Source organism: Canis lupus, chromosome X (genome assembly GCF_011100685.1).
Source record: "Canis lupus familiaris isolate Mischka breed German Shepherd chromosome X, alternate assembly UU_Cfam_GSD_1.0, whole genome shotgun sequence".
In the NCBI taxonomy this organism is placed as follows: Eukaryota; Metazoa; Chordata; class Mammalia; order Carnivora; family Canidae; genus Canis; species Canis lupus.
The window spans coordinates 122343028-122369018 of NC_049260.1; the positions used below are offsets into that span (position 1 = coordinate 122343028).

General features: G+C 45.2%; 1 protein-coding gene across 1 annotated transcript; it reads left to right on the forward strand.

Moving 5' to 3' along the window:
* Positions 1–11006: 11006 nt before the first annotated feature.
* ZNF275 (zinc finger protein 275) lies at positions 11007–25407 on the forward strand. Its single transcript, XM_038588636.1, has 4 exons — positions 11007–11133; positions 21130–21234; positions 21640–21727; positions 22069–25407. Exon 4 carries the CDS (start codon positions 22137–22139, stop codon positions 23262–23264), a length of 1128 nt encoding a protein of 375 aa, XP_038444564.1. The 5' UTR covers positions 11007–11133; positions 21130–21234; positions 21640–21727; positions 22069–22136; the 3' UTR covers positions 23265–25407.
* The last annotated feature ends 584 nt before the right edge of the window (positions 25408–25991 follow it).

The window sequence follows — 25991 nt, forward strand, 5'->3', positions numbered from 1 at the left end:
TTTTCTTCTTCTAGCTTCTTTAGATGGAGCATTAGAGCATTGATTTTATGCTTTTCTTCTTTTCTAATATAAGCATTTAAAGCAATTAATCATCCTCTAATCACTTTTTTACCAGCCTCCCACTAATTTTGATGTTTTATTTTTAGTTATTCCAAATGAAATATTATCTAAATTCCTTTGTGTTTTCTTCTTTGATCCATGAGGTTTTTTTTTAGAGGTGTGATGTTGAAATCCAGATATTTAGAGATATATTATTGTTGTTGATTTGTGATGGAACTCCATTGTGGACTCAAATAACTTATTATGTAAATTTTCAGATTTTCAAAATTTGTTGAGACTTGTTTTTATAGCTCAGCATTTGATCTATACAGGTGAATGTACAATGCACCCTTGTTTTTTTTTTTTTTTTTTTTAATTTTTTTTTTATTTATTTATGATAGAGAGAGAGAGAGAGAGGCAGAGACATAGGCAGAGGGAGAGGCAGGCTCCATGCACCGGGAGCCCGATGTGGGATTCGATCCCGGGTCTCCAGGATCGCGCCCTGGGCCAAAGGCAGGCGCCAAACCGCTGCGCCACCCAGGGATCCCCAATGCACCCTTGTAAAGAATATATTCTGCTGGGATGCCTGGGTGGCTCAGTGGTTTAGCACCTGCGTTTAGCCCAGGGCATGATATTGGGGTCCCAGGTTCAGGTCCCACATCGGGCTCCCTGCATGGAGCCTACTTCTCCTTCTGCCTGTGTCTCTGCCTTTCTCTTTCTCTGTGTGTCTCTCATGAACAAATAAATAAAATCTTTTTAAAAAAGGATATATTCTGCAATTGTCAGGTATGGTGTTTTATAAATATCAATTAAGTAAAGGTGGTTGCTAATGTCATACAGATATTCTAAATATTTTCTGATTTCTTGTCTAGTTGTATCAACTGCTGAGGGAAGGGCATTAAAATCTCCAACTATAATTGTGTAAATATCTATTTCTCTCCTTGTTCTGTCAAATTTCATTTCATGCATTTTGAAGCTCTGTTACTGGGTGTATAAAAACTCATGAATTTTTTGTGGTTCTGATTAATTGACCTTTATATCTCAGATAATAATCTTTGTCTTTAATTCTACTTTGGTATTAACAAAGCCATTTTCACTTTTTTATGATTTTATTTATTTATTTATTCATGAGAGACACAGAGAGAGAGAGAGAGGCAGAGGGAGAGGCAGGCTCCGTGCAAGGAGCCCAATGTGGGTTCGATCCCGGGACTCCAGGATCACACCCTGGGCCGAAGGCAGGCACTAAACCACTGAGCCACCCAGGGATCCCCCATTCTCACTTTTTTATGCTTACTCTTTACATAGTATATCATTTTGCATTCTCTTACTATCAACCATTTGTGTCTTATATTAAAATTGCATCCTTTTGTAGACAACAAAAGCCTTGCCCATTTATCTGTTCTGACAAGATCTGCCTTTTAAGTGCTTATCCCATTTACATTGAATACAGTTGTTGATATGGTTAAACCTAGGCATATCCTTTTACTATCTGTGCCCTCTATTTTGTTCTATGCTCTCTCTTTCCTGTTAATCATATTTTTTTAAATTTCCATTTCCTCTTATATTTTTGGCTATACCTCTTTGCATTGTTTTTCAGTTGTTGCTCTAGACATTAATCCTTAAGTTCTCACTATTTACTTAGAGTTAATATTGTACATAAGTGTAAGAATCTTTCCATCAGGGATCCCTGGGTGGCGCAGCGGTTTGGCGTCTGCCTTTGGCCCAGGGCGCGATCCTGGAGACCCGGGATCGAATCCCACGTCGGGCTCCCGGTGCATGGAGCCTGCTTCTCCCTCTGCCTGTGTCTCTGCCTCTCTCTCTCTCACTGTGTGCCTATCATAAATAAATAAAAATTAAAAAAATGTTAAAAAAAAAAGAATCTTTCCATCATACAAATTCATATCCCCTTTACCTCATCCTTTATGCTATAATTGCCATATATATTATATCTACATATGTTATAAAACCTATAACGCACTATTACATTTCTTACCTTAAAAAGTCATATGTATTATAAAGAAATTATTTATATTTATATTCCCCAAATGAATGAGAACATATAATGTTTGTCCTTCTCCGACTGACTTACTTCACTCAGCATAATACCCTCCAGTTCCATCCACGTTGAAGCAAATGGTGGGTATTTGTCATTTCTAATAATAGTGAAAGGGAAAATAAGGGAAGGGAGAAGAAATGTGTGGGAAATATCAGAAAGGGAGACAGAACGTAAAGACTGCTAACTCTGGGAAACGAACTAGGGGTGGTAGAAGGGGAGGAGGGCGGGGGGTGGGAGTGAATGGGTGACGGGCACTGGGTGTTATTCTGTATGTTAGTAAATTGAACACCAATAAAAAAAATAAAAAAATAAATAAAGAAATTAGGAGAAAACTTTCTTTAGTATTTACTCACATATTTACCATTTCTGGTGTTCTTTATCTCTACCCAAAGATCAAGGTTTCCCTCTACTATTATATTTCTTCAGGTTGAAAGACTTCCTTTAGCATTACTGTTAATGCAGGCTCCTGATGAATTCTCTTAGGTTTTACTTATTCTCAAAATAGACTTATTTCACCTTCATTTCTGAAGAATATTTTCCTCAGATATAGAGTTCTGGATTGGAAGGTTTTTTTTTTTCTTTTATCACTTTAAAGATGTTGTTACACTGTCTCCTGAATTGTTTATGTCTGTCTTCACTGAAACAGAAAAGATATTTTCTGTTGTTTTCTGATGCATGCACGTGACTAGAAAACATTCAGACCCTGAGGCTCATGGAACATGACTTTTTGGCAGGATGGTTTAATGGTTTTGGTTGCTGTCTTAATTTAAAAAAATCTATTTGGTTGGGACACCTGGGTGACTCAGCAGTTGAACATCTGCCTTTGGCTTGGAGTGTGATTCCAGGGTCCCAGGATCGAGTCCCACGTCAGGCTCCCTGCATGGAACTTGCTTCTCCCTCTGCCTCTTTCTCTCTCTCTCTCTCTCTCTCTGTGTGTGTGTCTAATAAATAAAAATAAAATCTTTAAAAAAAAGACCATCCAGTGAATTTTTCACTACAGACATTGTGTTTTTCAATTCTAGAATTTACAGTTTGCTCCTTTCAATAGTTTCTTTTTTCCCTGTTAAAATTTCCTATTTCATAAAGTCATTACTATTCCCTTGGAGTATGTATATTTTGCTTTTACATTTTGACATTTTACATTTTTGCATATTACACCTTACATTTAAAATTTTTACATTACACACTTGATAATAGGTTAACCATAGTGAACATAATGAATGAAATAGCCAAAGTGTTAAAGTAGTAGGGTTGTTGTATATAATCCATTCATTCATTTATTCATGTATTCACCCATTCAACAAGCATCTACTGTGTACCTACTGTGTCAGGCATTGTTCTAATTGTTCAGAATTTGGAGACAAACTGGAAATGGTCCCTGTTCTTAAAGAGCTCTCAGAATAGTAAGAAGAGGTAGGCATGTATATGAATTGGTTAATATGATATTATGGGGGTAGGGCTTATACAAAGTACAACAGGGACACCAAGTGGGCCAATCTACCTTGGGGAGGTGGTCAGGAAAGCCCTTACAGTGAAAGTGACCCTTGAACCTGGCATAGAGGAGCTTGAAGAATATTAAAGAAAGGTGACCAGTGGGCAGACAGACGTTGGGAATTGAAAAGCAGAAGAGAATTAGGTCCTGGACATTCAGGTTTGATGGTCTATAGCTTTCAGGTGGTTGTGTGAGGCTAAGGGAATGGCTGAGATTTCCCCCAGATGGCATGACAGGCAGCATAAGAAAATGAGGGTGAAATGAGTTGGTCTGAGCCTTCGTCAATGAGGGAGACTGGGGCAGATTATGTTGGAACTGAGGACCAGTCTCCAAGCCTGAGAATGCAGAATAAGTTTATCTTTATACTTTAATAACACAGACTCTGGACTCAGATCGGAGTTTTAATGTCAGCTGTGTGACCTTAAAGAGATGGCTTAAACTCTATATGGCTCAGTTTCCATAACAATAGAATGGAAGTAATAATAGTAATAATAGTACCTGCCTCGGGGTCATTGTAAGAATAAGATGAAATAATATTTATAAAACAGTGCCTGGCACATACTGAACAATCATCAAATGGTAGGTGTTGTTATCAATTCATTATTTAAATGGATGTGAAAGACTAGGAACAAATTTTAATTTCTTTACCACTAGATTGGAACACAGATACATTATTCAGGAATATTCAAGAAATATTTTTCAAGGGGCACCTGGGTGTCTCAATCAGTTAAGTGTATAACTCTAGATTTTGACTCAGGTCATGATCTTGGGGTTGTGGAATAGAGACCTGTGTTAGGCTCCATGCTCAGCATGGAGTCTGCTTGAGTTTCTCTCCCTCTCCCCCCAAAAATAAATAAATAAATAAATCTTTTTAGAAAGAAATATTATCAAGTGTCTATGCCAAGCATGGTTTTTTGTTCTACTTGGGGAAAACAGTATCTGTGACCTTAAGATCTTAACTGGACATTAAGAACTCAAGGGATCTGAAACTTCAGGGAGGATGCATTATTTTTACTAAACTAAAATTTAACAATTCCTTCTATTATGAATGTAAACAACAAACCATAGTAGTATTAGCATTATGTGTGACTTTGTCACCACCAGATGTATTTTCATATCACATTAGTTATTGTAGGTATCTAGAAATACTTACTAGAAATAGCATTACTTCAAAAAAAAAGAAATAGCATTACTTCAAAATTAGGGAGTTAGTAGACCACTTTAGATACTGTTATTTTATATGTTTATGAAATATATATGTCACTGTAAAAATATAATTATGAGCATGCTTTATATCCATAAGCATATTTAGAAAAGCTGTTTTGAAAATATTGTCTATGAATTACAGTGTCGGGATCATCTCAAGGTCAGTTTCCCTTAAGAATTATTTTTCTTAAAAGTATCACCACATTGTTTATGGTTTTTTCTAGTAATTAAGCATCATATCCTGGACATTGTCAGCAATGTTTTCTAGTAGCTCTGGCTTCTTGCTTTCTGTTATATTTTTCCAGAGAGGTGGTGGTGGTATCACTGCTGCTGCTTTAGCAGGCAGTTAACTTAGCTAAGCTCAAACCCTAAACTGTCTCCTCTTTGTTGGGCATCAAGTGTAATTTCTGCTTAGTTCTTTTCTTGGAGTCTGCCCTGTGCATGCCCAGAGATTTGGGCAGAGTGTATATGCTAAATTTGGATTCCCTGTCTATGGTTCCCTCCTTTCCAGGATTTTCTCTCTTGCTTTCCCTTTGAAATGGTCACCATGAACTCTGTCCTCTGGGTCCCTGAGTTTCAGCCACCCAGCATGACATCCTCTGTGGCCTGCCCAGAAAACTCAAATTCTATGCATTTTTTAAGAAAGAAATAATGCCAATATTATACAAACTCTTCCAGAAAAGTGAGGAGGAAAGACTACTCCCAACTCATTCAATGAGGCCAGCATTGCCTTTACATCAAAACCATACAAAGACATATGAAAAGAAAACTACAGACTGATGTTCTTTATGAACATACTTGCAAAAATTCTAAACAAACTTTTAGCAAATTGAGTTCAACAAAATACAAAAATGATAACATAATATAGCATATCCTATCATGAGAATGCAAGCTTGGTTTAAACATTTGAAATTTTGTCAGTGTAATCCAGCATATTCTAAACAAACTAAAAAAAATTTTAAAAACACATGATTTATGTCTTAGTCTATTCAAGCTGATATAACAAAATACCACAAACTGGATGCCTTATAAACAACATAAATTTATTTCTCACAGTTTTAGAGGCTGGAAATTGAAAATCAAGGTACGAGCATGGTCACATTCTGGTGAGGGCTCTCTTCCTGATTCATAGCCAGAACCTTCTTGTTATGTTCTCACATAGTGAAGGGGCAAGGCATCTCTGGAGCCTCTTTTGTAAGGGCATTAATCCTACTGGGGCGTACTTACTTCCCAAAGGCTCCACTTCCTAATACCATCACCTTTGGGGGCTAAGATCAACATATGAGTTTTGTTTTTTTTATTTATTTTTTATTTTTTTAACATATGAGGTTTGGAAAGATACATTCAGACTATAGCAATCTTCTCAATAAATGAAAAAAAAAAAGAATCCACCATCTATTCCTGAAAAAAAACTCCCAGAAAACTAGAAATAGAAGGAAACTTCCTCAACTTCATAAAGAACACCTACAAAAAAAACCTACCACTAACATTCCTTAGTGATAAAAGACTGTGTGCTTTCCCCTCAATATCAATACCTCAAAAGACTGTGTGCAACAAGACAGGGGTGTCCACTCTTACACTTTCTGTCCAACATTGTATTGGAGGTCTAAGCCTGGTAAATTAGACAAGGAAAAGAAATAAACAGCATCCAGATCGGAAAGAAAGAAGTAAATTGTCCTTATTCATAGATAACGGGATTATCTAGGTAGAAAATGTGATGGAATTGTCAGAAGAGTTACTAGAATTAATATGTGACTTTAACAGGTTGCAGGATATAAGATCAATATATATAAATCAATTGTATTTCTATATAATAGCAATGAACAATCAGAAATTTTAAAATTTCAAAACAATGCCACTCATAACAGCATCAAAATATGCAATATTTAGGAATAAGTCTGACAAAAGACATAAAAACCTGAACACTGAAAACTACAAAATATTGCTAAGAGAAATTAAAGACCAAAGTGAAAGAAAGAGACCTTGTTCAGGGGTTAAAAGACTCAATATTGTTATGATATCAATTCTCCCCAAACTATTCTACAGAATTTAATCCAATCCCAATCCAAATCTCAGCAGACTTTTTTTTTCTGGTCACTAAGATGATTCTAAAATGTGTATAGGAATGCAAAAAACCTGGACTATTAAAACAACACAGAAGAAAACAAAGCTGTAGAACTTAAACTATCTGCTTTCAAAGATTGTTAGAAAGCTACACAAATTAAAACTATAAAGATAGAAAATACAACAGCAGAACAGCAAAGAGAGTCTTGAATCTACACATTTACTGATATTTGATACAGGCACGCACACACATACACAAAAAAAAACCCAGTAAGGAAAGATAGTCTTTTCAACAAATGATGCTGGAAGAGCTGAATATCCACAGGCACAAAAATGAACCTGGACTCATATCTCACACTATATTCAAAAATCCACTCAAAATGGATCAGAAACCTTAATAAGTATAAAACCTAAAACCATAAAACTTCTAAAGGAAAACAAGATCTTTGTGACCTTGGGTTAAATTAAGATATCTTAGATGTGACACCCAAAGCACAATTCATAGAAGAGCAAATTGATAAATTTAAAATCATCAAAATTTAGAATTTCTGCTCTTGAAAAGACACTATGAAGAGAATGAATAGACAGACTGGGAGAAAATGCTTGCAAAGTATCTACCTGACAAAGGACTTGTATCTAGAATATGTAAAGAACTCTTATAACTCAATGAAAAGAAAAACAACCCACTTATAATAAAGAGGGCAAAAGGATTAAACAGATGTTTCACCAAAGAAAGGTATATGATGGCTAATGAGGACATAAAAATATACTCAGCATCATTAGTCAGGGAAATCTAGACTAAAAGCCGAATGAGATTACACTATACACTTGTTAGAATGGCTAAAATTAAAAAGACTGAACATACCAAGTACTGATGAGAATGTGGAACTGGAACTCTCCTACAATACTATTGGGAATGTAAAAATGGTACAACCACTTTGGAAAACAGTGTGGTAATTTTTGAAAAATTTAAATGTACCTCTACTGTATTATCCAGCCGTACCATTCTTGGTATTTACCCAAGGAAAAATATGTACATATAAAGGATTATACACAAATGTTTACAGGAGCTTCATTTGTAGTTGCCCTAAACTGGAAACAACTCAAATGTCCCTCAACCAATGAATGAATAAACCCATTATTGTACATCCAAAAGAACATTGATTTTATGGTTCCATTTCTATAAAACTCTAGAAAATGCATACTACCCTATAGTGACAGAGAACAGATCAGTAGTTTGTTGAAGATGAGAGGAGCCAGGGAGCAAGGACAGGAGAGAGGGAGTATAAGGGACACCAGGAAACTTTGAGTGTAATGGATGGATATGTTTATTGCTTTGATTGTGGTGATAGTTATATATATATCAAACCTTATCAGATAGCACAGTTTAAATATATCCAGTTATCATATGTCAAATATACCTCAAAATGTTTTTTTAAATACACCTACAAGTAAATAAAAAAGACAAACAACCTTATAAAAGTGGGCAATCTATCTGAACAGACACTTTACAACAGAAAATATAGAAATGGCCAGTAAGCACATGAAAACATCATACTCAACATGATTAGTCATCAGGGAGATGATAATTAAAATCACAATGAGTTGCCACTTCACACCCACTTAAATAGCTAAAAATAAAGGCTGACAACCACAAATGTTGAGGAAGATTGGAAAGAAAAGGAACTTTCGTGCATTTCTGGTGGGAACATAAATTGTACAACCACTTTACAGAATATTCTGGCAGTTTCTTATAAAACAACTATCCCATGACGTGGCAATTCCCTTTCTAGGTACTTATCCGAGTAAAATGAAAGCATATGTCTACACAAACTTGTACACAAATGTTCTTAGCAGCCTTATTTATAATAGTCCAAAATGGAAACCGCCCATATCATAAACTGGTGGTGAATGAATAAAGCAACTCGGATACATCCAGAGAATGGAATACTACTCAGTAATAAAAGGAAAGAAGCAATGACACATTCAACAACATATATAAATCTCAACATCATACTGAATGAAAGAACCCAGATACAAAATAGTACATTCTGTATTATTCCATGCATATGAAGCTCTCAAATAGGCAAAAGGTATTTATGGTGGAGCAAAATTAGAGCCACGGTTGCCTCTGTGTGGGATTGTGGCGGCAGCTGACTGGAAATGAGCACAGGGGAAATTTCTGGGGTGTTGAGTGTTCTGTATTTTAACAGGAAACTGGAGCATGCATTTGTCTAAACCCCCTACATGGGGCGGTTAAGATTTGTGTGTTCCGATGCGGCAAATTTTACCTCCAAAGAACAGCACACAGGTATTCATCTCTAGCTAATGCTATGCCTGCTGAAGTGTTTGGAGGCAAAGCCTACTGGTGTCTGCAGCTCACTTTGAAATGGATCAGTAAAATGAGGATGACCTTGCAATCAAGCAAGTAGAGCATCAAGCTAATTGTGGAATATTAGTGATTGGTCCTTAGGTACAGATCTTTGCATCGATCTGTATATTACAAAGTCTTCATAATAAAACCTGAAGGAGGGGATCCCTGGGTGGCGCAGCGGTTTGGCGCCTACCTTTGGCCCAGGGCGCGATCCTGGAGACCCGGGATCGAATCCCACATCGGGCTCCCGGTGCATGGAGCCTGCTTCTCCCTCTGCCTGTGTCTCTGCCTCTCTCTCTCTCTGTGACTATCATAAATTAAAAAATTTAAAAAAAAACCTGAAGGAAAAGAAGAGTAAAGTCATTAACACATAATGGATAAAATTGTTTCAAGAATATTTAAGAAGTTGGTTATCATCATTGCTAGTAAAGCATTAAATGCTTATTAATAACGAATGAAAAAAATGTTAAAACATTTTGCTCAGACTCAATTCTAGTGCCCAGCCTAAGCCCACCAGTATGGCTCTTCTTTTCCCCCGTGGCTAACTACAATCCAGCATTTTCCTTTTGATTTTTTTTTAAGATTTTATTTATTTATGACAGACACAGAGAGAAAGAGAGAGAGAGGCAGAGACACAGGCAGAGGGAGAAGCAGGCTCCATGCAGGGAGCCCGATGTGGGACTCGATCCCGGGACGCCAGGATCACGACCTAAGCCAAAGGCAGGCACTAAACCGCTGAGCCACCCAGGGTTCCCCTCCTTTTGATCCTAGAATATTCCCAATTTGTTTGCACTTGCTGTTCCTTTTGCCTGCAGATGCCCTTCCTGTCTTCAACAACCTTCGTCCCATGGTTGAGTCCTTGTCATTCAAGTCTCACATCAACGGTAGCCTCACTGAGTTCCCCTGCGTATCAATCCGAAACATCACCGTCATTGAAGCTCTTCCCAATTCTTATCACTCTTAGGTGTTGTGTTGTATGTTGATCCTTGTTTGTTACTGTCTTCGACACAACTGCCTACATTTCTGATGCCTGGCAGCCAATTCTTCGGAATTGACAGCTTCGGAACTGGCTGTCACTACTTGCAACGCCCCCCCCCCCCCCCCCCCCCCCGCCTCGCATCGAAGAATCCTGTTGGGTTTTTTTCATAGTATGACCTATCTTGAAATTAAGTCAGATACTTCCCCCTCTACCCCCGTTCCCACACACGTGCACGCATACACACACACACACTCGCGGGAGCTCTTGGGCGCCAAATGCGCGTCCCTTGAGGGCAGGGATGCGGCCTGGTTTTGCTCACAGGCGTGTTCTTACCGCCTGGCCCAACAAGGGCTCACAACAGCCTTCGTGACTCAGTGAGGCGCTTTGACCCCTCCCGTGAGATCTGGCTTTGCTCGGCTTCGCTCGCCATTCCCACTCCTGACCCTCACCTCCAGAAGGCTCCCGAGGGGGCAGGGTTCTTTCCATTCCTTCCTTCCTTCCCTCACGGGCTAGTAGGTTCATCCACTCATTCATTCATTCGTTCGCTCGTTCGTGCGTTTGCTCATTCATTCACTCGTACATTCATTCCAGGCCTCCCCCCTCCACCCAGGCGTCTGGGCCGCACGCGCAGATCCCCCGCGGGCGCGCCTGGCCCTCCCTCCGGGCCTCGGCCCCGCCCCCGCCCCGCCCCGCCCCCTCTCCAGGCCAATTGGGACCGGCTGGCCGGGCGGGGCCGGGGCCGGGGCGGGGCCTTGCTCCCCCACTACCCGCGGCGGCGCCCGCGGCTCCGGAAACGCGCCGCGGGGCTGCTGGGCTCAGCCGGGCGCGGGCGGCTCCGTGGCGTTTCCTGCCACGCCGGGCCTGCCTGGGCCGCGCCAGCGCCGCTCCGCCGAGGGCCGCGCGTCTGCCGCCACGGGGCCCGGGTGAGCGCGGGGCCACGGGACGGTGTGCCCAGGCTGCGGGAGGGTGTGCAGGACTGGGCCACGGGAGGATGCGCAGGGGCGGCCTGGGAGAGCGCGCGGGGCTGAGGCGAGGGTTCCGCAGAGTGTGCGGGGGGTGGAGGCCAAGCGTCTGTGGGGGGCGTCCCGGGGCCCGCGGGAAGCTGCTCGGCCCTGAGGCCATCCGAAGTGAAGGACGAGTCCCAGATGGCGGGTACGAGGAGGCCCGAAGGCCTTGTCGCGGCGGGCGGCGGGCGGCGGGTGGGGGGCGGCGGTCAGGGGCGGGAATCGCGGATGTGCCGAGGCCTAGGCTGCTTTGGGGGAGATACTAGGAAGCAGGAACTGGTCATTATGGGAAGGAGGGGATCCTTGCCCCAAGGAGGCTGAGGGGGAGGGGGCGGTGATTAGGTTAAAGGGCTTTCCCAGACTGCTGGGGGAGGGGCTGAGCCGCAGTCAGGGGTGCTGGGTGGACGAGCTGGGGACAGTTCCTGCTGATGGAGTTCCTCCTTTCCTTTTGGGTGGGGGTTGAGCCTCAGGTTGGTGGGGAGGAATGGGGGGGATAGTCCAGAGCCCAAGAGCTGTGAGGGAGCGCTGGGGAGCTGCGCTTGCTGGGTGAAGATGAGCTCAAGGCTCTAGGTCTGAACAGGGCTTGTTCTGTCGCCCTTCTGGGGGCCACCATCTCCTGCTCCCGTGCCTCCCCCCTCAACTCCTGTGCTGCCTCCTCTAGTCTATATTTGGGTGATTAATTACATGTCTTTTTCCATCCTACCCCCACAAATACACACTTGCCTGCGCCCAGACCCATGGCCCCTTTCAAACAACCCCCCCCCCAAATGCTGGCCCTCTTCCCAGAGGTCCCACCCTGTTCCAACTGACGCCCTCCAGCCAGCGTTGGCCTAGCCTGGCTGCCAGCCCCCTCCACTCTCCTTGGTCAGTGAAATATTTTCTCTTAAACCTCAGACCCGACATTTTTCCTTTACCAAAGGATTTCAGATGAGATTGCCAGAACAGCACCCCCTCTGGGTACTAATGCTGCCTCACCCCATTTCCCATCCTCCCCTCCCCTCCCCCATTGAGCCTTTAAGTAGAAGCAGCTTGCACACTGCCTGGCACAGTCCAGTCCATTCCCCACAAATGTCCCTGGATCTATGTTTAGAATCCTATGGAACAGTGATTTGCAGCCTTCTTTGCCGGAGAGACCCCTTGGAAAATCACTAGGAAGCAGTAATTCTCTTCCCAGAAGTCTGACAGCAGCACAAACACTGGGATCCCACACGGGAAGCTCACAGGCCTGAATCCTGTCTGCTGACTTCTGGTGGTGAGAAACACTCCAGATTCTAGATAGGCCAGTATTAACAAGGCACAGTACTACAGCCCAGGCCCCAAACAAAGTGTTGCTTGCAAATGCAGATTCCTTGGCCCTACCCACACTGCTCCTCTGCCCCTTGAGTTCTTACAGGGTTCCAGCGCACTTGATCCAGGCCTGGTCCTAACTTGCCTGGGCTCCCCAAATGAGCATCCCTCATACCCATGTAGACTCTCATACCCAGGGCAGTGTAACCTAAACGAACTCATACTTCCCATTTATTTTGATTTTTAGAAAGATGCCATGCGTCTTCTTGGGAAAGAGGGAACATAAACCTTTTCTCAGTTTAAGGACAACAAACACTACAAAATCCCCTTCTGGTCTACCTTCTGGCTTTTTATAGAAGGGAAGGAAAACGGAAACCTAAAAGAGAGAAGGACAGGTGCCCAGGCAAAGGGAGAGAGGAAAACTGGGGAAGATGGAGACAGATGCCTCCCACCCACGCACATGGAAAAAGACACACACAGACACAAACATCCCAAGAGAAACAGACTTTCCTGGTGAAACACCCTCTCCTGGCCCTTTAGGATTCTGTCACTAATAGCCGCAGTGCATTTGCACACAGCACAGGTGGGCCCTGTATCGGGACCTCAGCGCAAGCCCAGGGGCTCAGGTCCGCATCCTGGCCTCGCCTGGCTGGAGTGGATCGGGATCCCAGCAGTGCGTGTTGTCTCAGCCTGTCCTTCGGTCAAGCACTCATGACCCAAAGACATGTTCCTGGAAGGTGCACCCAACTCTGCTTCTGCCCCCCCACCCCCGAATTATTTCAGTCCAACAGGCGGGGACTTACCTGCCTGACTTATCACTCAGAATTGTCTGGAGACACAATGAGCCATCCTTGACCGTCTCTTTTGGGTAAGCCTGGGAGTTTACAGACCACATCTGCTGGCCTTAAAGCTGGTCGTGCTGTCAGAGGCCCCATGGGTGAGGATGCAAGATGGTGCGAGATGTCCTTCCCTTTCTGGAAGCACTTATATTTTCATATATGCCGGTGTCACTGAACCGTCTTTGCCCAGAGACAGTTCTCAGTCTAAGCAACAAGACTCAGAAGAGAACAGATACCCAGTAAGGAGAATTTGGGATCTAGGTAATCCTTTGTCTGGGACAGAAAGCCGTAGGCACCCATCTGAATTAGATGCTGAAGACTGAGGTCTCTTGTCTGACCTATAAAGACGCCTTCCAGGGCATTTTTGCTCTGGCCCAGAACTGAACTGAACACCACAAGCTACCTATTGTCTTCCAGGGCCTAAGGACATTCTACTACAGGTCCTTATTTAGATATTCCAGGGAATCTAGGTATTTCCAGCCTCCCTTAGAAGTTTCTGGAAGCTGCTAGATTGATCTACTTTGGGTAGCCTTGCTGCCTCTCCCCTGTCCCACTGCCCAGACAAAAATGGCACCTGCTAGGAAGTTGCATGACTGTTTGTGCCATGGAATTGATCAGATACTGCTCTTTTAAGCTCAGATGCAAACTTTGCTGGTACATTCTGAGGAGGGGTTCTGAGCTCAAATGCACCCAGAAGACACCCAGTTCATACTCCTTTTGACATGAGTTGGCTTTTGTCTCCATCAAATCCAACTCTTAATTTCTATTCTTTCATATCAAAGTGGAATGGTTATTTTGGTTCTGTTAAACATTTCTGATTCTAGACAGAAAATTCAATTTGAAGAAGTTGATTAAAATTTACACTGCCACCAAAAGCACATATCGGAAACATTTCTATGCTCACATGAGCTCTCATGTTGTAGAGTCCATGATTTTTGATTGTCAGGCAGTGGGTTAGCGTCGAGAGGATCTCACTGTGTTCTTCGAACAGCTAGTGTCTGTGGCACTTCGCTTAGTCCGGGGTGGAATCCGAAGTCAACCTTTGATAGGGCCTTTACTCTCCGGAAGTGTACAGTCATTAGACTACTTCAGATCCCACTTAAAGAAGGCAGATAATAAAAAAAAGAAGGCAGATAATATTTATATTAAGAGGCAGAGATTTGTTTTCCCTTAATCTTTCTCCAAACTGCCATTTCCTGGGTGGGTGTAGGAGTGCCCCTTATGAGACTTGGGTGAATGAAAGTGCCTTACAGTCAAGGTCAGCCTCACCCTCTGTACCCATCAGGTGCATTACTATGGTTTCCTGTTCTTCCTGGAATTGCTTTGCCCTTGACCCCTGAAAGTCCACTCTTGGAAGGCGGTGGACATCTGTATTTGTCACTTTTGTCACAGCATCCAGCTTCTTTTCCAGATCAGTTCCACCATTTCAAAGTAGAGCGATTGTATGGCATGGCTTCTAAGTGATCGGATGATCTTCGGGATTGGTGATCATTTTACTGTTAACTACAGTGGGGGTTAATGTGTATTTAATCTTTTTTAATGATCTTTCCTTTCCTTTCTGTCTCCTAAAGGTTTTACCCAATACACTTGGTTAATAATACAGAATTTGGCTCCTTTTCTGAAAGCAGGGCTCACTTTTTCCCTCCTTTTTTGTGAGAACTTTGTAAATGATCCCTGTCTATCATGAGTGCTGTTACTGTGGGTGGTGATCTGAAGTTCTCTTGGGTTAGGTCCCCTGGGCAAGCCTTGGACAGGAAGGGCCACTCCTGTTGCTACGAGGGAAAGGATAATCATTCACTTGGGGGTTGTGGCTTCAGGATATCAGCAGTTAATCATGCCAATTAAGCAAAAACACTTCAATAGGATCTGCTCAATTAGAACACTTCAGGAGGATGTGCTCAATTAACCATGGGTGGCTTGAAGAACTGTGTATGAGTGTGTAAGAGAGAGAATGATATGTGTGACTATTGCCCAGTGAGGGTCTGTATATCAGTCGGATGATTTAAAGCCAGTCCCCAAAGCCCATATATACCATTAGGCTATGAGGACATTCAAGAACTGCCTATTCTCTGGGTCTGACCTAGTGTTAGAGGGCTGCATATTTCTTTTCTTTGGTGTGGCTCGAAAAGTCTTAGATCTTGGAAGCTGGACCTTAGGCAAGTTACTTAACCTCTTAGATCCATGACTTCCTTCTGTATAAAATGGAGGTAGTGATAACTATAGGTTGCAGTAATTAAATTATGTGAAGGGGGAAGCACAGTACCAAACACGTGGTAGGTGCTCTGTAACTAGAGGTTTGCTCCATTTAACAGGCCTTCCCCCTACAGTTTATCCCATGTCCACTCAGTGCCAGGAGCTCCTGCAGATGCTGGGGACCCAGGGATGACCAAGAGAGAGAAGGCCTCTTTTCTGTGGGAGGTGACATTTCTCCTGGGGAGCCCAGTGAAGACAATTTCATTTCAGAGGATGATTTTTAGGTAGTGAAAAGTGTTATAAATGAACCTTGATCGGGCTCAAGACTGAAGACACTTTGAGGAGGGGATACTTGAATGAGGCCTGAATTCTTAGCAAAGAACTACCTGTGGCGTGTTCAGAGCCCTGAGGGGCATCACCTTGGCATCTTCAGGACAGAACAAATGCTAGAGTGTCTGGAAGGGATGACTGAGATGTGGGGTGCAGGATTTGGGTCCAGTGGGCTGGGCCAGGGTCTTAGGCTCTGGCTTGAGGACGGTGAGACCAGTTTATAACAGGCCATCTTTTTCAGAAGGTAAATGTGAGTTGTTCTGTCCATTCCCTCGAAGTGAGTTTTCTTGAATTGTGTAAGTAATCGATGACCAGTTTGTTTTGTACTGGAAGCCAAAGCCAAAGCAGACTTCACATTCATCCCGGGAAGAATCCAGCTGCTCAGAGGGGACCCTCCCCAGGTGACAGTGGGACACAGAGGCCTTGGCTGCTAGGTACCTGGGGCTTCACTCACACCAGTGAAGCACCTGTGCTGGGCACTGGGTTAAAGGTGGGAGTGGGGCTCCTGTGGATGTTGAGACCAAAGGAGGCCTTCCGCTCACACTCACCCGCGGCACTGAGCCTGGGGAGACGAGCCCAGGAAGTCCCTTCCCCAGGGTCCTATCTCTAAGCTTTCTGGGACTGCCCACACATTCTTATCAGCCTCTCTCCTCTGTGTCTGCCCTTCCCATGTGGGTACCTCAGGATGTTGCTCAGCTTCGAGGCCCATTCCCCATTGTCTCCTTGGCCTCAACCCTGCTCTCTCCCAAGCTGAGAATCTTTCTTATCTAAAGCCTACCCAAATCTTTGTAAATTTTTATTCTTTTCTGATTACTAAAGAAACGCAGCTTGGTTCCTAAAAATTCACAAGGTACAGAAACAGAAAGCAGAAGACCTTGCTAAATCTAGACTCTACCCCAGTATGGCGCACATTACAGTACAGGTGTGCTTACTTTAGCTACAAGTCACTCTGTTTATTCCTTTTTTCTCCTAAAATGTTAATATATATTTAGCTGTTCTCTCCCCTTCCCCTACTCACTTTGGATTTTTTTTTAATAAAGTTACTGTCTGTCTGTATCTTCTATGAAGGATTTGCATTTTTTTAATCTGTGTCATCCGTATTAGCCACCTGTTGATTTTTTTTTCATTTTTCTTTCTTTTTTTCTTGTTTTCTACCACTTGTTGATTTTATATTCAAGCACTCCGGTTTTCTCCTGCTCTAAGTTCTAGGACTCTTCAGTAAGGTCTCCAGAGCTCTGAGCCACATTCATCATTCACTCCCGCCTCTTATTTTTGACATTGGGATTATTTAGACCTATAGTATATTGTTTTCCACCCTTTTACTTTTCACCTATCTATGTCTTTACAGGTAAAGTCTTTACATCTAAAAGTTTCTTACAGACAGCATAGAGCTGAGTATTGTTTTTTAATATAGTCCAATAATCTCTCCCTTTCATTTGGAGTGTTTAGCCCATTTACATTTAACTTAATTATCCATGTGGTTGGATTTAAGTTTGCCATCTTGATATTTGTTTCTGTTTGTCCCATCTGTTCTTTTTCCTTCGTTTCTTTACTTTTCTTCTTTTGGATTATTTTTTAGAGTTGTATTTTATTTCCACTCCTGGCTTAGCATGCACCAGAGTCTCAGAGGGCTTCTTAAAACACACAATCATGTTTTACTTATATGTATGTTATAAACCCCATAGTACCTTATTATTATTTTTGCTTTTAATGGTCAGTTATTTTTTAAAAGATTTAAAAGTAAAGGGGGTAAAAGTGTTTTACATTCCTGGTCTTCTTCATTCCTTTGTGTTGATCCAAGTTTCCACCTGGTATCATTTTCCTTCACCTGAAGAACTTTTTTTAAAAGATTTTATTTATTTATTCATGAGAGACACAGAGAGAGAGAGAGAGAGGGAGAGAGAGGCAGAGACACAGGCAGAGGGAGAAGCAGGCTCCATGCAGGGAGCCCAATGTGGGACTCGATCCTGGGTCTCCAGGATCATGCCCTGGGCCAAAGGCAGTGCTAAACCATTGAGCCACCCAGGCTGCCCCACCTGAAGAACTTTAATATGTCTCATAGTACATGTCTGCCGGTGACCAATTCTCTTAGCTTTTTGTCTGAAAAAGTTTTATTTTGCCCTCATTTTTGAAGAGTATTTTCTCTGAATATCGAATTCTAGGTTGACAGGGTTCTTTTTTTCCTTTAGCACTTTAAAAATGTCATTCAATTGTTTACTGGCTTGGACATTTTCTGATAAGAAGTCTGCAGTTACTCTTATCTTTGCTCCTCTTGTTTATCACGGGGTTCCCCTCCTCTCCCCTCCCCCCACCCACCCCTGGCTGCCCTAAGATTTTTCTCTTTATCACTGGTTTTCAGCAATTTCATTATGATGTGTTTTGGTGTACGTGTGTGGTTTTTTTAGTTTTGTCATCTGTTTAGTCTTGATAGGGTTTGGTTGGGCCTATTTCTTGAATCTAGTTTTCATCAAATTTGGGGAAAAAATTTCAACTATTATTTCTTCAACTATATTTTTATCATCTCCCTCTTTTCCTCATCTTTTCAGATTCCAGTTATATGTGTGTTAGACAATTTTCTGTTATGCCCAAGTCACTGAGACTGTTTTTTTAAATATCTTTTTTTCTTTTTGATCTTCATTTGGTATAGTCTCTATTTTCTATCCTCTAGTCTTTTTTGGGGGGAGGGGGAGTCATTGTGTCTAATCTGATGTTAATCACACCCGGTGAAATTTTCATTTTAACTGTTATAGTTTTCACCCCCAGAAGTCCCATTTGGATCTTGTTTATATTGTCCATTTTTTTCATTATGTTTGTTTTTCTTTCAATATTCATGCGTAGTTAAACTAGCCATTATCCTTCTCTGTAAGTTCTACCAATAATCATTTTTGAGTGTTTCTGTTGACCTGAGTTTCCTTGCCATGGGTCACATTTTCCTGGTTCTTGACATTTCAGTAATTTTTTATTGGATGTTGGGCATCATAGAGATTATATCATTGAGTGTCTAGATTCTGTTGTTTCTCTTTGAAGAGTGTTGGACTTTGTTTTGGAAAGTAGTTATTTGTGGAACAGCTTCATCACATTGAGGCCTATTTTTAAGCTTTTCTAGAGCAGGTTCAGGGTAGCTGTGGCTTCAGGAGTCTATTATAAGTCCTACTGCTAAAGCATGGCTCCTCTGATTCCCAACTGAATGTCCCAGGTGATCCTGGAGGACTCCCTACTCTGGTTGCTTGGACTCTGAACATCTCCCTACCTGTGTGTGTCCTCTGATTGTTCAGCCTAAAGCTTCCTGGCCATTCTTTTCCTAGCCTTTGGGAGTGTTATTATGTATGTGTGGCTTAGGAGTCAGAAAAGGCTCAAGGGGAGCCTTATGCTGATTTTTTTTTTTTTTGGAGCTCTTTTTTTCCTGCGAAGTTCCCTCCTTTCTGGAACTCTGCTCTACAACTTCTAGCTGCCTCAGCTGCTCTTAATGCTAGTCTGTGTCTTGATGAAGCCACCAGGCTCTATTTGAGTCCACCTTCCCTGCACTCAGTCTGGAAATTGCCTCCAGGCAGAGCCAGGGCCACGATAAGGCTCTCACCTCAGTTGTTTCTCTCGAGAGATGGTGATCCTGCACTTCCTGCTGTTCAGTGTCTGAAAACTTGTTTCACATTCATTTTGTCCAGTTTTATACTTGTTTATGGCAGGACATTGTCTGTTCCTTGTTATAATATCATGGCCAGAAGTAGAAGTGTCTGTCTATCCCTTTTAATATAATATCTAATTTTGTGTAAAAGTCTTTCTGGAGCGTCTGGGTTTTCTACTCCGTGAGCTAGTATAAGAATGCCTCCTTTTCACTTAGTTATGAATGGAATTGAATTGACCGGCCATCAGAACAGAAACTGTGTTCCTCCTGTTTCTTTGAATTTGCCGAAACAGGAGGCCTATATAAGGCACATACATTTGTGGTCATATAATTATAACATTTCACATATTTTGCAATCTGGAAGAAAAAGGTAAATTGTTCATACTGTTCAGATCTTTTATTCAGCAACTTTGTGTTTGAAGATCTTTGAGGCTTCTTTTTCTAGCTGTTTTGTTTAACTTTTCATTTTGGCATATATTTCGCAGAAATGCTCTTGTGTGCACCTGTCTCACTGTCACCTACTTGATTGTTTCAGTTGGGTGGGCTGTGAACCTTAAAGGGCCTGGCCTCTGGCCAACAAGACCTGGATCCTGCTCTTTCGTTGCCCATCTTCCTTTCAGTGGCCCCGTTTTTTTTTGTCACCCTTCCAAAGTTGGAAAGATCTTTCACTTGTCACTTAGTTATTTCTTCTGATACTCTTCTGGGGACACTTCCTTCCTGCGCAGTGGTAGCATTGACCTCTTTGGGGCTGGCTGCTAAGAGGCCTGTGGCCAGCCTGCCTCAGAGAGCCAGTCTCGCTGCCATTGGCTATCCATCTGTGTCTATATTCTCTGGGCCGTTTCTGGGCTAACATTTGTTTGTCTTCTCTGGGTTCTCTCTGGCCTGCCTGTATTAATTCTTTGCCAGCCTATTCTCCCCAGTGTTTGGGGTATGTTTTCTTAGGTACACTCATGCTCCGGCTTGTCACTCAGCTGCAGTGCAAGCGAAGCCTGAATAAGTTTTAAAACCAGGGAAAAGGAAACCACTAGGCTTGTCCTAGGGAGCTCAAAGGCAGGGTAGCTGTCACTCATGGCTCTTTTCACTTCCCTTAGCTCTGCCTGCCCCTCAGAGTCTTGCCCTTTCTTAGGATGGACCCCCTGGAAACCAGGTCCTGGCAGGCCCTCTTGAAATACTTGAGGCCCAGGTGAGCTGTGCTTCTCTCTGCCTGGTTAGGAATCTGTCACTGCTCCCTGATTCTGGCCTTGGCCTGTATGTGTTTTCCCAGCATGACATACTACAGGACCAGAACTCCAGCTTCTGCCTTCCCTCCCTCTGCTTTCTTCCTCAGAGTCTACAGAGAAATGGATGCCTGCTGGGGTTGTAATTCCCATTGAGCTGGGGGTGGAGAGCTGCATTTCAGTCCAGGAAAGCGATTGAGCCGAGGTCCCTTGGGAAGACAGTGGGAGGCCCGGGCCCTGGCCCAGGTCTTGTGATGCTTGGTCAGATTCTCTTTCCAGGACTTCTTGAGGCTTATGCTTCAATCTCCATGCTAGCAAAACACACACCACTGCAGACCCTCGCCTCTTATCCCTGCTCTTACTAGTACTGCCCCTGCCTCATTCTAGAGTAGTTAGAAGGACTACTTATCCCTGGGAATTCTTTCAGGATTCAGTGACATTTGATGACGTGGCACAGTACCTCACAAAAGGAGTGGCTGAGACTGGACAGTGAGAGGAGGATGTTGGCATATTGCAGGAGTGCAACCTCTGGGTAAGGATGCCCCAGCCCTTCACCACTTCTCACAGCTGAATGGTCCTCCACGGCTGGGTGTGGGATGAGGGCCACCTGGAGTAGGCCTACACAAGCTTGCCTTCTGGGGGCCTATGCCCCCCACGTTGGGGATTGGCTGGAAGAAAACCCAAAGGGTTTTGTCACCCTCAACCTTTTTTTCCACATTTCAGAGTAGCAGGGCTCCCTCCCACTTCCTAATGGCATCCAAAGAAGCCCCCTCAGTGCTTCCTTGGCAAAGAAATGAGAACAAACTGGACACTGTCATTTAGAAAAAAAATTTTTTTAAATCACAAATGACACCAAAATTGCGCGGCCGATTTGTTATAGCATATTGTCAAGAGTGAGGTTGACCCAGGAAGGTCGTCTGCCCTCTTCCCTGTGCAGGAGTTCCTGTTTTGAATCCTCCCTGGTGTGAGGACACCTGCTGCCGGCAACCGCCCATCCCTTAATGCAGATTGGGCGAAGCATTCTGGTGAGTGAGGGAGAAAGAAACCGGAAAAGTGAACACATCGTGGGGTAAAGCCCGCTGCGCCTTTGGGGAGGGCTGTGGCTCCTTCTCAGTGTAGAAGGCGGGGAGCTCCTCGGGGCTACTTTGGTGGCAGGGAGTGTGGGACCCTAGGGACGTCGATGCCCCTTTCGTCTGTGGTCCTTGCTTCTGGGCGGATGGGCACCAGCCATGCTGTCCCCCGACCCCAACGTCCCCTGCACCCCGTCCTTACCCCCGCCGTGCTTGGGCCCCAGGGTCACCAGCCGTCTCCGGAGGAATGCGATTCTTGACAGAGGATCGCCACCTCGGTCCCTCCTCCTCTGCAGGGCGCGGCGTCTTGCGGTGCTGGTGTCCGAGCGGAGCGCGCGGCTGAGCCCTGAGCCGGTGGTGGACGATGGGCGAGGACGCTCAGCCGCAGGAGATGGCGTCCACAAGCTCCCCGCGGGCCGGCGAGCCCGGCCCTGAGGTCAGAGCCAACCGGGACCCTGAGGGGCGGGCGGGCGGCCTGCAGGAGCTGCCCATGGAGCACCACTTCGCGTGTAAGGAGTGTGGGGACGCCTTCCGGCTGAAGGTCCTCCTCGTCCAGCACCAGAGGATTCACAGCGAGGCCAAGGGCTGGGAGTGTGCGGACTGTGGGCGCGTGTTCCGGGGGGCGTCCGAGTTCAACGAGCACCGGAAGAGCCACGCGGCCGCCGAGCCGCAGCCGGGCCCCAGCCGCGCCCCGGAGGCCGCCCTGGAGAAGAGGGAGCAGGTGGAGAGGGAGGCGAAGCCCTTCGAGTGCGAGGAGTGCGGGAAGCGGTTCAAGAAGAACGCGGGCCTCAGCCAGCACCTGCGCGTGCACAGCCGAGAGAAGCCCTTTGACTGTGAGGAGTGCGGGCGCTCGTTCAAAGTGAGCACGCACCTGTTTCGCCATCAGAAGCTGCACACGGCCGAAAAGCCGTTCGCCTGCAAGGCGTGCGCCCGGGAGTTCCTGGACCGCCAGGAGCTTCTCAAGCACCAGCGCGCGCACACGGGCCACCTGCCCTTCGACTGCGACGACTGCGGCAAGTCGTTCCGCGGCGTCAACGGCCTGGCCGAGCACCAGCGCATCCACAGCGGGGCCAAGCCGTACGGCTGCCCGCACTGCGGCAAGCTGTTCCGCCGGAGCTCGGAGCTCACCAAGCACCGCCGCATCCACACGGGCGAGAAGCCGTACGAGTGCGGCCAGTGCGGCAAGGCCTTCCGCCAGAGCTCCAGCCTCCTGGAGCACCAGCGCATCCACACGGGCGAGCGGCCGTACGGCTGCGGCGACTGCGGCAAGGCCTTCCGCGGCCCGTCCGACCTCATCAAGCACCGGCGCATCCACAGCGGACTGAAGCCCTACGAGTGCGACAAGTGCGGGAAGGCCTTCCGCAGGAGCTCCGGCCTCAGTCGCCACCGCAGGACCCACAGCGGAGCGAGGCGCTGCGAGTGCAGCGAGTGCGGCCGCGTGTTCAAGCGGCGCTCGGCGCTGCAGAAGCACCAGCCGAGCCACCGCGACTAGACGCGGCCCCGGGGCGGGCGGCGGCCTCCTGCGAGGGGGCGGGGGGCGAGGCCCGGGAGGGGCAGGGCAGAGTCAAAGGAGATGAACACTTTTGTAGCGCTTCTATATTTTCTCGTCAGAGAGGTCGGAACCGATTTATACCGTCACCAGCAATTTCTAACTGTCCGTGTTGCCCATTTTGCCTATCGAGAGTAGCTTCGATGACGTTCTGATTTATTCTGACTAGCTTGACTCGCTTACAGCCCCTGCAGGGTACTTAAAGCCACGGGCCTGGAAACGGAGAGGGAGAGAAGAGAAACGTGCGTGTGCCGGGGCGGAGGGGGGCTCGCGGCCCGCCTCTCCGAGCCACCCCCTCCGGGAGCCAGACGCAGAGCGCGTCGGCGACGGCCGCCACATCATGTGACCCCAACTTGCCTGAAGACAAGAGAGCCCCAAAGTCGTTTGGCCTACTTGAATTTAGAAATGTTTAGGGATGTAAATAGAACACTCAAAGAAAGGTCTTATAATATTTAATTTATTAATTCAGTTCTGCATACATACTGTAAATCACATATTGCATAGAATAATATATTAATTTAGAGAATACCCCCCGTTTTCCCTCACGCCACTCCCGAAGACCATCGTATTCTAAATCCTCACGTGCGTTTCTCACCACCGTCCTCACCGTCCTCACCACCATCGTAGCCCCTCTGGAGTCACCCGACAGTTTCAAAGCACATCCAGTGGCTTCCGTTCATCCAAGCTGTGTGCCACGTAGCACTGTGACAATCCCTGCACAAGGCCCTCTCTAGAAATTTCCTCCCAAGCCATAAGTACACGGTCACATTACATTAGGACAACTGTTGTTGTTTTCCTTAAATTCATCCCGTAGCTCTACAACGTAACCACTTAACGTGTTTTGCTTTCTGAAAATGACCTTCAAAAGACTTTTCTGAAGCATCTATAACTTGTCATCGTGAGGTCATATGCCTAGGAATAAGTATTGAATCTGGGTTAAATTTCTTTTGCATTCATTTTTCTGAAACCAATTCATTCTGGTGACTTCCATGTGCGTCCAAAACTAGCATCGATTGGGGTCTGTTTTCGGGCTAATAGGTCTTGTCCTCAAGCAGCACTATTTGGTTCAAACTCAAGTAGTTGAGAGAGCATCCCCGTAACAGGGACATCTCGAGGACTCCAGTATAAGCTGATGGCTCGTTTTCAGGAATGTGAGCCTCCCCGCAAACGGAGCCAGCCCTCCGTTTTGGGCTCTGTAAAACAGGGGTGATCACAGGACTACCTCCTAAGGTTATCGTGAGAACCGCGACGCCACGCCTGGCCCGAAGGTGCACCCTCAGTGAAGGTCATCTGCCGTCATCACCATAATTATTGCTGTCATTCTATGGCTCATTAGTACCAGAACTGGGGATGGACCCAGGCCTCCTGACTCCTAGTCTCATCTTCTTTCTCTCATGCAATGACTTAAATCGTGTTCCCGTTTTCTTGCATGCAAATCGTACGTTCATCTCCTTTGACCAGTTATCAAGTTACCTTTGGATATATTGACTTTATACAGCAGTTCTTTCTAGATCGATTGTGATTATCTTTTTTCCAGTTTTATTGCTTTTGCCCTTTGTAGCCGTTTTATTACATTTTTGTCGTGCGAATTTTAAGTTTTCATATCCGAGCACTCACCGTTGTCCGTTAAGCCGTAACTTTCATTGCTTCAGTACTTAGATACGATGATGTTTTCTTCTAGAATTTTAATTACAAATGAAAAGCTGAAAGCCCTGCCCCACCAGAAGGTGGATGCACCAGGTGGGCAGGCTGGATGGGAATGGGCCAGAGAAGCAGGCTCTCTCCTCATCCAAGATGCAGACTCTGTGCATGTCTGTGGGCAGTACTTGACTATCCAACCTGGCCACGCAGACACGCAAGAGAAACTTCCATCTCGGATTGGCCAGAACATTCTGACTGTTCCTCAGTATAGCCCTACCTGTCAGCAGCAGGGCTGGGCCTCCACTAGATCAACGGGGGGTGGTCCAAATGTGGTCTTGGCTGCAGCTGGCTGTCCTTCAAGCTTCTGGGAGCTTTGGCCATGCCCAGCATGGATTCAGTGCCTGAGCAGCAGATCCCCCCCCCCCAAGACACATCTCCTCGAACATAAGAAGACTCACCTAACTGATGCTGTCGTGTGGATTGCATCCTCCTCTCAGTGAGTGACTCTGGAACCAGAAAGAGGTCGGCTTGGTGGCTTTTGCTTTGGGCAACTAGGGGGAAATTCACCCACATGTTCTGATGTTACCTCCTGCAGCTATACCTAAGAGGAACAACAGAGCAAAGGCTCGGAGAGGAACCATGCTCCTCTGATGCCGTGTGTGTCTCGGTGATAGAAGCTGGCCAATAATAGGCCCCAGCTATGACATTCAGCGGCCATGCCCAGGAGGGGCAATAAAACAGGGGTCTGGAGGGCAATGATGCCCTTCTGATGGCCCATGTGGCATATACATAGAAGCTGATCGTCCCGGGGTCAGGCTGTTCCTTCCAACAGCCTCCCTCGAGAGGAACAGCAGCAAGGGCTGGCCAGAAACCTGACCCCCAGTGACCTGCAGAACCTGCAGGTGGAAGCCAGCCTCACTGGGGCTGTGGTGTGACTTCCCAGCAGCTGTCCCCTGGGGCCTCTAGAGGGCCCATGGAGGAAGTGTACCCTTCTGATGGGCCCACCCAGGTTGAGGCAGAGCTTCCCGG

Bases quoted from the DNA above. Each gene is read 5' to 3' on its own strand.
- ZNF275 (XM_038588636.1), top strand. From the start codon at position 22,137: ATGGGCGAGGACGCTCAGCCGCAGGAGATGGCGTCCACAAGCTCCCCG.